At 34.7% G+C, this 19,164-nt stretch overlaps 1 protein-coding gene across 4 annotated transcripts in view; it reads left to right on the plus strand.

The window, feature by feature from the left end:
- LOC117213605 (potassium voltage-gated channel subfamily KQT member 1) overlaps nucleotides 1-19,164 on the plus strand; it is a 69,632-nt gene that overhangs the window by 22,811 nt on the left and 27,657 nt on the right. For all 4 annotated transcript variants that reach the window (XM_033459089.1, XM_033459090.1, XM_033459092.1 and 1 more), the window contains exons 3-6: nucleotides 10,171-10,261; nucleotides 15,866-15,992; nucleotides 17,801-17,976; nucleotides 18,242-18,382. In XM_033459089.1, coding sequence (XP_033314980.1) covers nucleotides 10,171-10,261; nucleotides 15,866-15,992; nucleotides 17,801-17,976; nucleotides 18,242-18,382 — 535 coding nt within the window. The remainder of the gene's footprint in view (nucleotides 1-10,170; nucleotides 10,262-15,865; nucleotides 15,993-17,800; nucleotides 17,977-18,241; nucleotides 18,383-19,164) is intronic.

Below are 19,164 nucleotides of genomic sequence, written 5' to 3' on the forward strand. Positions count from 1 at the left end.
GGAACCGGGAGAGGACTCGACCGAGCAGGCGGCCCCAAACGACCTAGGAACCGCCGAGGAGGACGCGTGGGACCAGTGGCGATCCCAGCTGATCAACGAGGGAGGCGAACATTGAGGGCGGAGGTGGTCCTGCCAAACTGGGAGACATGGAGAAGCCGCCGCGGCCTCCCGCTCACCTACAGGATGACCCAGGTGCTCACGGGACACGGCGTGTTCGGCGAGTACCTGAGGAAAATCGGTCGGGAGACGATGAACATCTGTTACCACTGCGGGGAGGGCAGGGACACAGCGCAGCACGAGCTTTGTCCGGCGTGGGAGCTGTCCCGCTATACCCATAGGCGAAAGATTAATCTCCTTGGCGATTACAGAAGCGATGTTGAGCTGGCCACAGAAATACGAGGCTGTCCGCCTCTTCTGCGAGCGAGTTATGTTCGCAAAGGAGCGAGCAGAAAGGGAGAGAAAGAAAAACTCTCACCCTTGTAGAATAAGACGATGGAAGGGGATGGCAGTCAGGCAGCCTAGAGCCGCTTCATCGTCGTCCCAACGGACCACGACTAGAAGAGGGGATTGCTAACGCCAAATTAAACAGACAGAGAATTATTAGGACTGGCTCGAACAAGAGGACACGGGAAAGGGGTGCAACAGAAGATAATTCATAAGAGGTTCCTGGAGCACTCCTGGAGCACTCCTGTCATACGCGTAGGATGGTCATCGTGGAGTTTCAGTTGGTAGGAGTCCGACACTACTCTGCTGTTACCGATTATTAACAGCAACGGAGTGTCCATGAGGATTTCTCCACGTGCAAAAAAAAGAAAAGTTACCCAATTACTTGACACTAGGATCAGATCCGTAGACTAAAAAGACAATACCCTTCAGATTTAAGCATTAGATTCAGCTAGAATCACGCATACACTTCACGTATATTAGCATTTTTCAAGGTACAAAATATCAAGAAATTTCCTGTTTAACCAATTTTAAGAAGATACTTCATATATCCATTAGACAAAAAATCGTGATTTCTTGCGACCTTTTTCGCTGCAGTACCACTAACGATAATCTCTCATGGTCGGAGAAGAAACATCGTCGTTTAATAAATAGGAACGACCCTAACGTTTCGGCCTACTTTGTCGCCGCATAAATAGCAGCATTACTTATTAGGTGCAATGCATAGGCTAGCTATTTGCGTGCCGCTTGTTATTTTTAGCCCGGAAATCATGCTTGACGATACATGCGCGCGATCTTTCTGTGTTGAGCGTGGCATGAATTTTCTCGTATTTCAATCTTTTACACGAGCATCGTTAAATTTTTTAACGGTCGGTCGCCTGCGCTCGTAAAATAGAAAAATATATTCGCTCGGCAAACGAATCGATCCGCGTCCAACATCTCGAGTTCCGCTCGAAAATTTTTCGGAAAGTCGAAATAAATTAAGTGTCATATTCGCCTAAACGTTGATCTTGTCAGAGATTTACGATTGCAATGGAAAGAATGGACGAAGAAGATAATTTGGTAGGTGATATGTGAAAGAAAGGTAGTGTGATATTGTTAATTGGTATTTTTTTTAATATAATACACGCATGGAATATACAGAATAGTTACGGAATCGAGAAAATGTTTTTTCGAACGTTGAGGATTATTAGCTCGAAGAAATGATCCGACAAATCTTTTAGATTTTAATTTAGAACAAATAAACGATGTACTGTGTATATCGAGAAGATTATAATTTTTTCAATTAATCGCGATTGTGATTGGTATTGGAAGCTTTTCGAGAGTCTTCGTATATTTCTGTTTAAGAGAATGTAATATGTTTATGATCCACTAAGGAGATTATCATCGATATCGAAATACGGAGATAATATGATTGAAATTACAATTTGATACATGTATTTATAAATTTCATGGATATATTCTGTTTGCGTGCGGACATACAATTCAGATGTTGGTCGCCCGTATTTATTGTACTTGATATGAATTCAATGATTGTTTGATATCGTACATAGTTGATGTTTGTTTGAAGTCTTCTACGCACCGTTCGTTTACAGCATAATATTTTTACACTTTTTGTTATTAATTATATTAAATTGTATTGGGAGCGTATTAAGCGTATAATTACTTTCTATCTGTACGAATAAATTTTAAATCTCTATTTATAATTCTGCTTATTTATAAATGCTTGTCGAAATATAAATTTTTTTTTCAAAAATTAGGAAGATTAGGAAGTGTACCGTATAAAACATTTTCTTACGAAACGCTTGATTTACTGGAAAATTGGCTCGTAACCTATGCGAACTAAGTATGCATTCGTGTCAACTTCTAGCATAATAAATCTTGTACGTCTGGATAGGTATTATTATTGATCTTTCTACACCACTCTGTCGCATTCATAAGCAAACTATACTTTACGATGTATTGCATTAATGAAATCGAGGATTTGAATATTAATAACTAACCAGAAGTCTTTCCACGAAATAGATTCAAATTATGTTAAGAACAACAATTATTTAAATATCAACATCATACGTCGATGTATGTAGAAATATTTAAGTAGAGTCAATGTCTATTTTGCTTGCTATATTATTTTACACTTGTCTTTCTACCTAATTTCTAATACCTAAACCATGATTGTTTTACAAAGTTAATCATAACGATACCCAGCTAAGTGATAATAGCGGTTATACAAGTGATTTTAATCGCAAAATTTCGTCCTACCCGTCAATCCCCAGGATAAACGTCGATAACACTAGAATACCATTGTGATTTGGATTGCGGTTAACTACGAGAGAAACAATCAATGAATGGATCGCGCTTGTATATGAGTAACACTCGAACGCAGTTTAACCGATATTCCGAAATTAATTCGACGAATATGATTCAACCGGTCCGATGTAACTGGTTACGATTTACACGATGCTTTCTCACTATGCTTAACCACGCGTCCAATTTTTCCCATTGATTCTTCTAACTATACACGGAATGTTGCAATTAGTAGGAAATATTGATTCGTCTAGAATCAATAATTCAGTTTACAAAGGGAAATTACAGATTTCAATCAAATCCTTTTAGAGGGATTGCTTATTGCAACGATAATTCCTATAAAAAGTTACGTCTATTCAAACGAATTATAACATTCGTAAATAATATTGTTTGAAAAGATGGTGTTAAATATTACACTTTTTGGATCTGGATTGTGTTACAATCGAAAAAAATGATCGTAAATAGCAATGGTAACCCATAATGTTTGTCACTGTATTCTTTTTTATGGTTTTTTTTTATGTGGTTAAAGTTGCTGAGATTCGTTCACGTTCTTAGCGTGACACGTGCATAGTTCCGAATTTTCGAAACTTGAGATAAAAACTGGGGAAGTGAACGTCAAAAGAGGGTAAACAATCGTAAATCCTCTTTGGTGATACAGAAACAAGAGGAACGTCGTTCGTGACACGTTGCTCGCAGACCACTTGATAGAGCTGGTCGACCAACAAGGGATAAATTCTCGAGCACTCCTCGACTATCCTCCACGATGAAGAGCCTATCGACGTCGACCACGTCGTGAACACACTAACTGTATGGGCTGTTCCGCGATATACGATGAAAGAAAACATTTCAACCATGTAAAATAAAATATTATTTTACCGATTTTTACATTTTAAAGCTAAAACTCGACTTTATGATAATTAAATGTAAAGAAACGAAATAGAGCATAGAACTAAAAGTACACAGTCCTTTTATACCTTCCTTATACTTTATATACATTATAACGACACTTAATATTTTTAATATATTTTATATTTTCAAAGGTATATTTTAATATATCTATTTCTATCGAACTGGTCGCACGATCGGTTTTTTAATAAAAGTTATCTTTTCCCCGATTGAATGCAAACAATAGTGAATTTACTACGGACAATAATAAACAGAATAACTTTTGGATGTCGATTTAGAAAAGATTTATATATTTTTTTTTATTTTAAATATAAACAAGAACACGAACTTAATTAAAGCTCCATCATCAAAGACCGTAAGAGATTAGAAGTTTCACTTCGTTCGTAATACAAAATCAATTTTCACGTTATTATCCGAAAGCACGAAATTCTTTATTTCCAGCCACTACTTCCTGAGATTCAAACTAGCGAGATCTGTTTCATTTAAACGTTGTTATTAATTCATCGTGTGTACAAGCGAAACGAGAAAACAGTGACGATAATCAACGGCTGCGGGTACATACGGCCAGAGATGCGAATTGAAATGCGGCCGACATCTCCACGGGCAGATAGCGTTTCCCATTCGACGTTTACGATGGAATAAACGCCGAGATGATTTCGCGGGTATTACGGTAGGAAATCCGAAGGCTTTGGTAAACGTTGCGGTGGATTCATCCGCTTGTGCAAGTAATTTATTAGCAAGCGATAGCTCGTTAAGTAACGACGAACGGCGCGTTAACGAAGTCGGCTCGCTTTGGAACACGCTTTAAGATGGCGTGTCGGCCGACTATAATTTCGATCTTACACACCCCTTAGGCTACCTTCGCTTTGCGGGTCACCTTCATCGACCTACTATGATAATTGTCCACGTTCGGCTCCCTTTTTTTCATTTCTACGGTGTTATACGGCGCCGTGTTCTTTTTTTTCTATTGTACCTCAATAGCGTATCGTTGAAAGTTGCAGGGTTTATTATTTGGTAGAAAATTGCGGAGAATTTAGAGGATTTTGTACGAGGTTGTTGCAGGTGAAATAATAGATTACGTTACTTTTTCGTGAATGAATAATTTACAATCTCTCATTGTACATTCATCACTTTTATTAATCCTTTCAATACTTTTTACATCGGTCGAAACAAATCGGCTTTAACGAGTTTTTCTCTAGTTGGCATACCTTGTGTGTATGGCATGGAAACTATTCGTTAATAGAACATAACAAAAACTTTGTAAAAATACGTTGATGACTGAACTGACGAAGTGACAATGTTCTTCTGTAATTTCACATTAAACTTTAAATAAAAAAGAGACAAAATTTATGGAATAACTGAATAAGACGTTGTTGTGCAGAATCGACGATGAAACTTATTATGTTCTTCTGAAATATCAAATTTTTTGTAAAAAAAGAAAGATGTATTACGAACAGTTTTATAGAACGTTGTCGCATAGGGTTGTTATGGAAAATTCTTCGAAATTCCATAAGCTTGGAAAATTTATCAACGTCGTAAAGTTTGCAAACTTCGAATTCGTTCTCCGCTCACGACATTCCCATCTAACCGTCGTCGCATTCTCCTCACCGGAGAATCTTAAACCAACGTCGACAGTAAGTCGCTACGATAAGGTCGACGGTGATACGCGAGATTAGCCTTAAATCGAATCAAAGTAGTCCAGCCAAGTTGTGAAATTTCGAGGTATCTGCATTTCCAACTGTTAAATATCGCCCTACATATCGTGCTCGTGCATATTCTATCGCGTTTGCTTCGTTTGTTATTCCGCATCGCTTCGTAGATTGTCTTCGCGTGCTGATACGAACCACCGACATAAATTAAATTGCTTTGGAGTTCATTCGAGCCTGTGTATAATCACGGAAAAATTTGTTGAGTCGCTTTGGAAATTTTCATCGTTTGCGTGACACAGGGAATACAAAGTGAATTTCTTGGAAATATCGCGAGATCGATCCGCTACCTGTGTTACATCAAATGCTTGCTTGTACATAGAAGTTCAATTTTAGGAAACTTCTGTAACTGACTTTTGTAACCAACTGAAATTCGATGAAATCTGAGAAAAAGAAGATCACGATGAATGATAGGTCGTCGTGTAACGCGCGTTTAGCGCTGGTTCCAGTTGAATGGGAGGCTGTTTAGTGGTTTACTTAACAACGGTACGAGATTCAAGTAAGTCACGTAAGTTTGCTTCAAAGATAGAGAGATATAATGGAACATCTAATCGAATTGCGAAGCTGCAACTTGACGTGATCTGTCCGTGAAATTCTCAAAAAAAAAAAGATTGTTTTCTGTAATAAGTTCGCGAGAAGATGAAGATGGAATTCACAGAGAAGGAAATTCGTGCAATCCAATCCAGAAAAAGACGATGGATCTTGAGGTCTCGAAATCGCGAAATCTATGTATGTATCAATGTGTAGAAAAGCGATTTGCGCAACCTAAAAATTGTATTCTCATCGACACGTTTAATAAATATTTTTCTGGCCATCTGAAAATGTCCGAACACGCGAAACGACGATTCTGGTTGCGCGAATCGATTTAATAATGTGTGCATTCGTGACCTAAACGAGTATAATTCAGCCAGTAATTTATCACTGCATTGCAATTACGGTCCTCATTGTTCCTTTCAAATCTCTACGGATTCAATTATTCGTACTGAGCATGTATTTCAACCGTAAGTATACGGTGTCTCGTTTCAATTTGACCACCTTAACTATCTCACTCATTTTCGATGATGGGAAAAAAACGTGAAAGAAAAATATTATACGAGATTTTTTTCTGTATATTTTTCTAAGAGAAACATAGGAAAAGAAAAATTTTTTTTTATTTGGTAGATTTTTTACAATCAATTCTTATTAAGAATTATAAGTAAATTATTTTGGCGTGGTACTGTAACTTGGATTATAAGAGTTTATAGTATGTTTGATTCTAGTTGAATCTGATGCTTAGATCTAAAGGGTAATGTCTTTTTAGTCTGTGAAACTGATCCGTCGTGTCAAGTAATTGCGTAACTAATGGGTTTTGGTGGTTGTTAACTCCTATATTATATCTGTTACTGAATTTGGATATTTCTTCTTTAACTGTGGCTATCTTAAGATCGCGATGTATTGTTTCGTTGGTAACATACCAAGGCGCATCTATTAAGGATCTTAGAGATTTCGATTGGAATCGTTGGAGAATTTCTATATTGGAATTACTCGTTGTTCCCCATAGTTGGATCCATAGGCCCAAACAGATTTTAATATGGCTTTATATAGCATTATTTTACTCTGCATGTTTAAGTTGAAGCGTCTGCCAATGAGCCAGTAGAATTTTTTTAGTTTGGATTTCCGTTGTTAGGAAAAGAAGATGATAAAAGAATCGTCTGAAAGTTTTAAATAAATTTTTCGGAGATATTGCGGTATAAAGTAATCGTATGCACACGAGACGGGCATATCGTGAGTCGAAAGGATCACGTGCCGTCGAGTTAATTACTATAATTTAGAGAAGAGAAGCTAGTTCGGATAGTGTGGCTATCTTGAGGTCGTATAACCTATACTACAAGCCTTATACATATATTTAACTAACTTTGGGAGTCGATTAATTACGCGATTAGTAAGTTGAGTACAAGATTACTACAAGATACGAAAAGATAGTCGATTTTTGAAAGAACAGGGTTAGGAAATCTTAGTGATAGTTTTATTTAGATACTGTATCGTTAATTAATTTTTGACGACCCGCAATTTTTTCTTTAATCTCATAATAGTGTAGCGCCACATGAGTCAACGGAACATTTGAATCGGGAGAGACTCGTATTATTGTGCCTTGGAATACCAACGTTATTTAGGTTTGCAAGGTCTTAAAGTAAACGAACTTCGGACAAAATATTATTGCCGTTATTTGTAATCGTCAACCGGAGTTTACAATTGAACTTTTTATAATAACACCTGTCGATACAAATAAACGAACGTGCTCTCTAGGACAGTCGTATAGTCGAATAGTTAGTCGAATAGCGAACGGTTAGAGAGTTGAATAGTAGTACCCACAGTTAAAGAAGAAATATCCAAATTCAGTAACAGATATAATATAAAAGTTAATAACTACCAAAATCTATTAGTTACCCAATTAATTGACACGACGGATCAGTTTCGCAGACTAAAAAGACATTACCCTTTAGATCTAAGCATTAGATTCAACTAGAATCAAACATACTATAAACATTTATAATCCAAGTTACAGTATCACGCCAAAATAATTTACTTATAATTCTCAATGAGAATCGATTGTAAAAATTCTACCAAATAAAAAAAAATACACTAATTCTGTACTTGTACCTGCAGTGATTTTAATATAATTGACTATTACAATTTTATCACTCGTCTCTTTATGAAACAAACCAACAAGTTTAATATTCACCTCAATAGTACCACCTATTATTTTTCCATTTATTTAATAACGTTAGATCCATAGATTGGATATCGCTCTGTGAATATGTTTCATTTATTTGAAATATTGAATAATTGCCACCATAGGTTTAATGAATTAAGCGATCTTAGTTTATTGCACCCACTTGACCTATTAAACTAACAAATTTCGAATTTATCGGACTTATTCAATACATGTAGCAAGTTTGAGAAGTTCTGCTTACTTAATCCCAACTTAATCCCGATTGTCTTATTGTTTGAAATTCTTAACGATCAAAGATTATTTATTTCATTGTAATTGCCTGATAATCGGCTTAAATAAATATGTTTATTCCAAGAAATATTTATTCCCTACATGTTAATAAATAAATATGATATTGTATAAAGCGTGGTTTATTCTAATCAAACGAACCTTTTAAGGATGTGCAGCGACTCTCGCGACTGATTGATACGCGCAGCTTACTACTTTAGAGAGCTGTTTTCAACGACGGATTATAATATAATAGTAACTAGGTTTTTGCTAAAAATAGCATATCGTTATAAGTGTCTTTTCGCCGGAAGACCGTATGAATTGCAAAACTTGGATAAAGGTATAGCGGACGTCCCAGTTCGGCGGCTGTCTAAATGTCTCGATGATAAAACGGTTAGAATCGATACGTAATGCATGCATATGAATTGGTTCGTTTATAAATAAGTCCTTTCTTCCATGACCCGGCTGTTATTGACTGATAATGTATGCGGCGACGTAAGTAACGCGTTTGGCGTCTCATGAATTTTCAATGACAATGATTCGTGATAAAATGCAGGACGCAATTATAAATCGGGCGTATCATCTATTGTTTCATCGTTCCCAATATATCCATGTAGTAAGATGGATAGATCTTTTCCGATGCAGAAAATGAGCAGTTATAAATCATGAGGATCTTTATATAAAATTTTAAACTAACAAATTTAAGTGCTTTCGTAGTATGTGACGTCGAAGTAAAAATTTCATTCCTTGTTTCCCTGACACAATGTTATATAATATAATAATATATTTTTATTATAATATAATAATGTTATATACGTATAACAGGAAATAAATTAAAAATTTTATGTAAGAGCTCTAGAACGAAATGTATCTGAAAGTGATAAGTATAGCAAAGTCTTTTTTTTATTATTTAATTCGAGTCTGTATAACAAAGTGGAAGCCAACGATGAACGTTTTTATTTCAATCGTTTAATTGTACGAGATAAACCTATTTAATCCTTTCGAGATCAACAAGATATTTGCGTACAAAGCTATCCGTTAGAAAAACCATTGGATTCTTATTATATAATTTCATTGAGATTAAGAGCGTACAAATATTTGGAACATAGAATTCTATTCAAAATCGGACTACATATTTCATCTAAAAACTGTGATTTGTTTATCTGTTTGTAAATTGAGCGAATCGTAGCTGATACTATTACACTGTTACGTTCATTGTTGAACGAAAAATCTCCCTCGACAATGCTAAAGTCACGAATACACGAAGTCTGAAAATATCGTATCGTTTGTATCTTGCTCTTGCGATTGTAGTTGTAAAGTTGGTAGCGTAGCGATGTTAGTTTCCGTTTAAAGTTGAAATTAGCAGTAGAAATCAGATGGTCGTAATAAGTCAAACAGTAACCAGAATGTCAGAGGACGTCGAATAGCAAGTAGAACATCTCTCGGAAATTTCAACAGGAACCGTATCTCTCTAACTACTAGACTTCACTCCGCCAAACCTCATGACTTGTTAGACCTTATAAACTTTGCGTATAAACCTTGTACCGAACAATTCTTTCTCTACATTTTCCAAACAAACTAAAAGATATTCGTAAAGATACTTCGATAATATTGTCGCAGTCCTGTGCTAAACTTTCAACGTATAAATTTTATTACATTTATTATTGGAATGGTAATTTAAGAGAGTTACCGCGTTACATCAATAAATAATCTTAAAATTCATAGTATTAAACGGTTCGACAACTCGGAAGGAATCCTTTAATCAACTCATTGGTAAATAACGAGCGCAAAATAATGAAATTGTTAATCGAAATTACTTTTTTCCAGGTTCATGGTGGTATTGGTGTGCCTCATATTTAGCGTTTTGTCGACGATAGACCAGTACAGTAATTTCGCGAACGAAACCCTCTTTTGGATGGTAAGTAGCTTTCTACTATATTCATCGTCAATTTTTTACACCCATTATATAAAAATTTCTTCATAGTGCACTTGAATAGATGTTTCGAGAATTTTTACATCTGTCGCTCGTAATCATGACTATAAGTTTTAAATTAAATCAAGTTAGGTTTAAGATCAAGTTACGTCTACTCTTTAGTTCAATATAATGGCTAACCGGAAGTCTTCCAAAGCCGGAAAACATGGATAATAATAAATAAATAAAAAAAAACTATACAATCGTGATTATCAGTTGATAATTATCTTAAATTGATAATGGTAGTGTTTGAAAAGTAAAATTAATCTCCTAAGATTGAAACTGCAAAATTAATATACTTATTATATTAATATAAAAATAACGCTACCTACGTAACATAAAGATCGGTAAGTAAATTCCTATTAGAAAATAGACTTGTAAGTTGAAAAATAATCAAAAGTTGAAATCGTTCTTCCGTGAGAATTAAAACGCTATTACTAAATGACGTTTATGTTATAAATATATTAAATAAAATATAAAAAAATAAAATGAGAAATTACCGGGAATTCGTGGGAACAAAAATTGACTTATTCTCAGTGTTGCTTGCACATCAAAATTCTTCGAATGCTACGCAAAATCGTAGAAGCTTAAGCTCAATACGAGTTTCGTCTCAAACAAAACAGTAATTCGTTTGGAAAGTAATTCGAGCGTAGCTTGATTAAGATAAATTGGTCTAATTAGTTATACCGGGTTTGAAAGCAGAAAGTCAGCTGGAAGTTCGTCAACATTCGAAAGGGGAAATTTTCAATGCCAAAGGGCTGAGCTGTTTCTCGCAAACAAACACTTCCGAAATCACAGAGAACGATCTCTTTATTCCATATATCTTTCAGGGAAGCGTTTAACGTTCCATCGGTCTTTTAGTGCTTTTACACAATTCTCGAGGAAACAACGTACTTTTCTTTTCGTTGAAAGCGCTTGTTGTCTACGATCCTGGTGGAAGATAGTGGCAGCTCAAAGCCATCGAGCTGCTTCTCCCTCGTGTCTTGTTTATTTTCTGTTCACGGCTGAATCGACTACTCGAAACTACATATTGAAAGGTGAATTCTAACGTAGTTATCGTGTACTGTCGTATTTACATTGCGAATATTTCTGCAAATTCATACTTTTATGAGTATGATAATTAAAGAGCATATTCGTGACTCTTCGGGTTTCAATCTTGGCTTTATTAGTACTTTGCGCTTCATTTTCAGGTCTACCCTGAAGAAGTGAATTTAGAATATTCGCAAAATGTCGGAACAAAGCGTAATGTACTGATAAAAACGCGACGAGAACCCAAAGTACCATAACTATGTTATCTAATCACCGTAAAAACCTAAAATCTAAAATGATCAAGAAAATTCAACATAGAAATTTATATTGCGATTGTAGTATCTTTCTAATTGCAGGTTTCAATGTTACGCGGTACTAAAATAAAATTGCGCGTTCTAATGTGTATGCCTTAATACTAAATTTCCGTAAATCGATGTTTCGTTATAGAAGTCTGTGTAGTTTGGCATGTGTTTCACGATTAATCGTGATCAATGTGGACTTCAACCGTTAATGGTCTTCAAACTGTTTGATAAATATCGTGGAATGTCGCGATAATGAAGATCGAAGTTCTAGGCCTTCGAATTGTTCTCATTAGTAGATTCGAACTATCAGAATACCGAAGTTAATGAATCAATGGTTTGTTCAAAGATGTCGAGTAACATGAATTTTTAAGCCAAAGTTCGATAGTAATCGCCATTTGTTATGTGCTTCAATTATCAGTTAAAATAATTACGATTTGGTATTGTATTTAAAAAAAAATTATTTCTTCTCAGATTCGTTTTCTTAGAAATTTATATTGCAATGTGTGTAATGAATTTGTATTGACATGTATCTATTTTCTATTAAACTTCTCGCATCTTCTTTTCATTTCTTATCGCACGAAAGGACGTGGATAATTGAATCAACAGAAGTGGACGTTTAAAAAAATATTCCTCTATCTTACGCGTTTATTTGAAACGATTCGCGGAACGAGCGTAAATATCATTCAAGCTAAAAGGGTTTCTTCGTTCAGTTGAGAATAAACACAGCCAAATTGACAGAAACTTGAAAATGTTCAGATAGAAGTGCAGTGAGAACGGTATTTAACGGAATTGAGGTCGGAGGCGGGAAGGTCGATGCTGCGTTCAAATGTTAGATTAAAGAATAACGTTGATGGAATATGACTGGTGTACAATCGGAGAAAATAAATAAGTAAATAATGCCGTAAATGTTTCCAAATTAACTCTGCAAAAAATACATGTCGGTTTTGCTCGTAAATATTTAATTTAATTTGAATTCTCGAATCGAACAACGCTGGAGAACGTACGTTACGCTTTCGGGCGATTCACTACGAGCTATAGTTTTTTTTTTTTTTTTTTTGATATGAAATCTAATGTTTCACTATTTTATTCTTGTTTTTATGACCCTTTAATTATAACGTGATGCGCTACCGTGGCAATATTATCGGTAAGTATTTAGTAGTACCGACGCATTAAATATAAATTAATTTTCGCGTTTCCTACTACTGAAATACCTTTCATTCCATTTATTCGCCCTAAATTAAACACGATCGAATTATGCGAATACTATCTCGACACAAAGCCTTCTACTGTAATTGAAATTCCAGCAAGTTTTCGAAGTACACCCACTCTCTTCCGATACTGATGCGTCACGTTGTCTCAAAAAGCACCAAAAAGTAAAGACAATGATAGATTTTGAGGCATTCGGAAGGTATCGTAATTGTTTTTTCGAAAAGGAATTTTCCGTGTCCGTCTGTCCATGTCCATTGTCAGACGAGCCATAAATCTTACTTATGTACCACGAGTATACGCCATAAAAAGCTTTTTACGTGCGTATTACGAGCCTTGACACGTTACCATTTTCACCCTCATGATACATCCTGACTTCCGGTTTTCTTAGACAGATCTTGGCCTAAAAGTAAACGTAGGTGGACAGTTCCATCTCGTACATTTCTTAATAACCAGTTCCTTTTTATAACTAACATCGGTAATTAATCAAAGGATAGTATCTTCTGTTCCTTTTGTCAAGATATAATATAGTTATAAAATGATGAATAAAATTATCAATGACTATTTTATTTTATATATATCTGAAAATATTATATACGCTCGGCTTCTCCATATTAGGTATATATAAATTACTATATAGGTATAATTAAATTATATATAGGTATATATAATTACAAAAATAATATAATTATGATAATAAATATATAACAATACAACAATAATATTTAATTATATATATACCAATCGACAAAAAGTTCATTCACCCTTTTAATTACCTTCCGTCATTCAACGCTAATTCTATCTGTGAAATATTAACACCACGAACCATCCAAATCCAAACCAATCCAAATTTAATCCAAATGTCGAATCTAATTCTTAACATGTAGGTAAGTTAAATACTCTTACCATTATTATCTTTTATTGAATTTTAACACCATCCAGAATATCAACGAAGTATTCGTGCAAAATAGGGCTAAAAAAAAAAGAAGAAAAATGTGAAAGTTTCACGGGACAGCAGACCATCGCGATTCTGTCATCGATGTCCCCATTTTTACAGGGCGTCGTGTCATTGCAATAAAGGTCGTACAATCGATACAGCATCTCTATATGTATAGCATCGCGCTCGTTGTACATTTATTTTAAGAACAGGAGACTAATGATTCCGCTGCCTAGAAAGTCATCAAGGAAATGCCTTTCTCCCTGTTATTACAATTATCGATTATTCGAGGCAATTTACATCGCATTTTTCTCGCTCATTTAACCTATTGACTTGTTTATTCGCATTTTCGATGCGTTCGTCATTGATCGTTCAATGAAATTTGTTCGATGCTTGTGTTTATTCAAATATTTGTGTAGTATTATTCTGTAAATTTTTCTTCTTAATTCGAAGATGTTTTTTTTTTTGTTTCCTTTTCCTCCTTGTTTTTCTAATAATAATAAATTATTATTCTTCTAATTTTATTTCTTCTGCGATGAAGAAACTAATTAAATTAAATTAAGTTCTTCGATGAGCTTTATCCAAACACTGTTTCAACGAAAACGCGAATGTTGCACTGCCAATATTTGTTGTAATACGAGTAAATGTAGCATGTTCTGTTGTAGAATTCAATAGAGATTTTAATTTCATTTTTTTTAATTGATCCTCTTGATATGCAATTTTAATTCTGGAAGCTGCATGCAATATACGAACGATAAAATAAATATGAAACTTGCTAAACTGAAATTTATGGTAAATAAAACTTATCATCAACAGATCATTATGTGTGTGGAATTTATTTATCGCTTTCATGAAACGTCCTCTTGAAACTTTTAAACGTTATTATTGAAGGAACGCGTAAATCAATAAATTTTGCAACACCTGTACTTTCATATTACAAAGCATGTTTTATTATACGTGACATATTTCATCACACAGAACGCAATACAAAGTGTTTGAAATGTCAGAGATAAAACATGTGTGATGAAACGTGTTCGTGTGTATGTAAATCAGATACAAGATAAAATTGTTAAATAAGTTTCAAATTAAGTATCAAAAATTAAAATCGTATAACGATTGATTTTCATCATTTTAAAGATTTTGTACTAAAAATTCCTATATATAACGAAGAAGAACATCGAACTGAAAAACACGCGGCAACAACAAGTAAACAATTCCAATCAATCTGATTGAAACATATGGAATGTACAGTTAGAATATTCTTTGACAAAGTTATACATTCGAATCTAGTGGGCTGTTCAAATCTCTGTTAAAAAAGAAGTTTTCATGGTAACGTGGAGAATAAAGCGGCGTTTGAATTACGTGGAATGGAAAAAATGGTGAATGGAAGTTGAATGGTCAGAATGTACGGCATGTGGATACAAGTTGAACATGTGATTATCTAATATTTTTCATGCTCTACTGTTCGGAAAAACTGTTTGAATGATGTTTAAATTGTTTTTTTTTATTTTTTTTTAGTTTTAACTGCGTTTAACCACATTTACGTTATTACATTTTATATGTAATATCTAGAAACTGACATGCCTTATAAGTCCTATATTGTAACATTGAAAGCTCATACTTCCTTTTTGATATTCATCGATTTATTTCATTTTAAAAATTGCATATCCAATCTCAAACATTTTCTATTAGATGTACATGATTATATAAAAGCAAACATCAACTTTCACCTTAAGCATCGTACGTAAACCTGAATTAAATACTTGTTGTATTATACGAAAATTCTGGTATCCGAGCTATTTTTCCTAACTTTCGTCCGCCTATTAATTCGGATACGAAATATCTTAGTACCTGCGATAAAACTCAAAAGTACTTCATTTTTTAAATCTTCCACATGCGCCTGGTGCGTTTTATATTTCAACATTAAAAACATCGTATTTTTTCTCAGTATCCATTGATCTATTTTATTCTAAAACTTGCACATTCGATCTCAACCATTTTCTGCCATTTTCGATTGAGAAGTTTGGCAAGTTAATTAAAAAGCCTTGCATTATGTACTCTCTTTCGTGTTTACAGGAAATATGTTTGGTGGTGTTCTTTGGCGTGGAATACCTAGTGAGGTTGTGGAGTGCGGGATGCAGATCGAAGTACATGGGTTGCTGCGGCAGGCTCCGTTTCATACGGAAACCGATTTGTATCATAGGTGAGTGCGTTTCGCTAATGCACGTCAAGTCCCGGTCTAATTAGTTCGCAGCCCAAGGGCTGATCCAATATTCGCGTTGATCGATTGTCGTGGCCGAAATTGAAACTTCCCCCGGTGACAAAACTGTTTGTCGGACTCGTGTCCCTGCTGATTTCATTACCGCACTTGTCATTCACTCGTTATCCATACGAGATATCCTCTCATCAAGTTCGATCGAACATCATATCATCAGGATATCCTACATTCTATAGTTGAATCTCTAAGTCGATTCTCCGAGTTGACCAACAAACAGAGAAGTCTATGGGTTCATGAGACACAATGATTTGTATTAAGCGTCAAAAGCTGAGATTATGATTTACCGATTAAGATATTATATTCTGATTGAGACGTATCGAATGGCTCGTCATTCATTGAGAGTTTTTTCAAAATTACTTTTCTGTAGTAGGATAACAAATATCATTTATGTTGAATATTATTTAATATTATTTAATATTAATATTATTATATTAATATTTAATATTATTATTTAATATTATTTAATATTCATACATGACAAATTTGTTACTTGGAAAATGATTTTTAAAATTTATCGAATGGCTTGTTTTCTGTTTAGATTTTCGTTAATATTCGAGTATGACAAATCTATTACTAAGAAACTGTCAGAAACGTTCCTATTAAAATCGGGACGCAAACTTTCCAGAGTTTAGCGAATTATAGTCTTCGTATTAAAAGGATCGGTTTAATTCTTTCGAGTCTATGTTACAAGCATAAAAGTAAGATAAATTCGTAGCCTTCATCAAGTGCCAATTATCGAGTTAAGCCTCGTACATTACTTTTCCTTCTTCAATTCAATATATCATTATCCTTTCTGAATTTTCTATAATTATATATGTACGACCTTGATATTAAATAATCTTATTAAGGATATTTATCGCTAAAATATCTTATATTGATAAAATTCCGATCGATAATACCGAAATGTTTCACATCTATTCTAATATCGTGTACGCGATTCCATTGTGATTCATGAGCTATCCGACGTAAACTCGCTACGGGCGATGCTTCTCGTGCTGTTCACGTAATTGAATCGCGCGAAAGTATAATCGAGATCGTTCGAGAATGAACAGCGACGGCTTCGTGACGCGCGACTTGATTCGCGATCAAACGAACTTTACGAGCGTGGTAAATTGTAACACGGTGCCGGATATTAATCGGATCAGGCATCGCGTGTTTATCGGTAAGGCCGATTACACACGCTCGATTTCCATGGAGTGAATAACCAGCGTAGCGACGCGGAATGGCAAGGAAATGTCATCGGCCATGGATGTGCACGTATCATGGGTTATACCTGGCAGTGTTTCAGACACAACACGATAGAATCGGTATTTTGTGAAACTGAACCATTTTGAGATATCATTTATCCGATTCAGGGTTAGCGCGGATGAGATGCTGCATATTTTGAAAAGTTCATACCGTGGCAAAATTCCGTTAAAAATAAATTAAAGTTGTAGTATATATATTTAAAAATTGAAATTTTTTATTTAGATCGCCTGACTTTCTTTTTGTTATTTCTATTCTTCCGAATTTTGTTATATTAAAATGTCTTTTTTTATTTTATACGTTAAAGAAATTAGTCTGTCTCGACCGTGTGTGTAATAATACAGCGAGTATACCAAATATCAATATAAAAATTGATACACTATCGTTACGCTAGTATGAACATTTACTGTCACTCCATATGAATTTTCTGTCCTATGATATCGATCGTTAATTGTCTCTTTTTGTTTCTTTCTGTTTTCTCTCTTCAGATTTAATCGTGGTGGTCGCGTCTATGGTGGTGTTGTCGGTGGGAAGCAATGGTCAGGTGTTCGCCACTTCCGCTATAAGAGGAATCCGATTTTTACAAATATTGCGGATGCTTCATGTCGATCGACAAGGTGGCACGTGGCGACTTCTCGGCTCCGTCGTTTTTATTCATCGTCAGGTATGTTAATCAATGTCTAAATTTAGATTCAATAAGTATCAATTATTGATTATATAGAATATTTTACGTTTTCTCGCGTTCTATTTGATACTTGTAGCTATATCGAATGTTCTCATCGGGCTTATTACGCAATCAATACATACGTATGTTTACAGTTATTTAGGTCAATAATTTCGATAAATAATTTCATCGAGAAACGATTCCACTGGCCAGTGTAAAATAACACGATGCTTCATCGTATTTTTTACGATTTCATACTTTTCAGGAGCTGATCACGACATTGTACATCGGGTTCCTAGGTCTTATTTTCAGCAGCTACTTCGTGTATCTTGCCGAAAAGGATGTTGTTGGACCCGATGGCAAGACAGATTTTTCCAGCTACGCCGATGCGTTATGGTGGGGCGTGGTATGTGATTTTTATTTTTAAATGCTTGCTTATTGTACAATTTCATAGCTTTATTAGCACTGGTACAAACTATTTTGTCATTCTAAGCGATATCATACACATGTATTTTGACGTCTCCTATGCACAGTCTGTCTGAAAAATATTTCCTTAAGTTTTATATTTCTTACGCTATTGTACAAAATGTATGAATGTTGTCTACCAATTTTTATCGTCTTTTTGAGGTCACATTTACATATATATATATACGTAAGTATACACGAGGAAATGACACAACGTACAAATATGTATAAGGATGAACGATATGTGTATGTGTGGTATAGGATACGTGCAATTTTATGCGGATGAGAAAACAATAGAAGATGCGAGAACGAATGCGAGATGAAAAAGAACTTTGTTGGAAAAAAGAATCGAAGATCGCATCGCGCGAGAAATGTTCTTGTACTTTTTCATTTTTTATCATCTTCCTTGCTCGTCTACTTTCTTTTGTTTAATAATTTCTACTTTCTTTTATATAATAATAGTTCAATAGCGATCCGAAATTACTTCAAATTCGCAGGAATAATCATTTCCGACGCAATTACGTATTTAAATTTACATTTTATTGGGGAATGTCTATAAAGCATTCACAGAAAGAGTTTGAATATAAATTTCGCCGTTATATTAGTTGATAAAATAATTGGACGACAATTATTTGAAGTATCTGGCAAGTTAATGTAATCGAGGGTAATCGATAGGTAACATCGAGTTCCATTGGCCGGATAATACGGTTAAATGAGGAGACA

This window comes from Bombus bifarius, unplaced genomic scaffold, assembly GCF_011952205.1.
Source record: "Bombus bifarius isolate JDL3187 unplaced genomic scaffold, Bbif_JDL3187 scf7180000009125, whole genome shotgun sequence".
NCBI classification, from domain to species: Eukaryota; Metazoa; Arthropoda; class Insecta; order Hymenoptera; family Apidae; genus Bombus; species Bombus bifarius.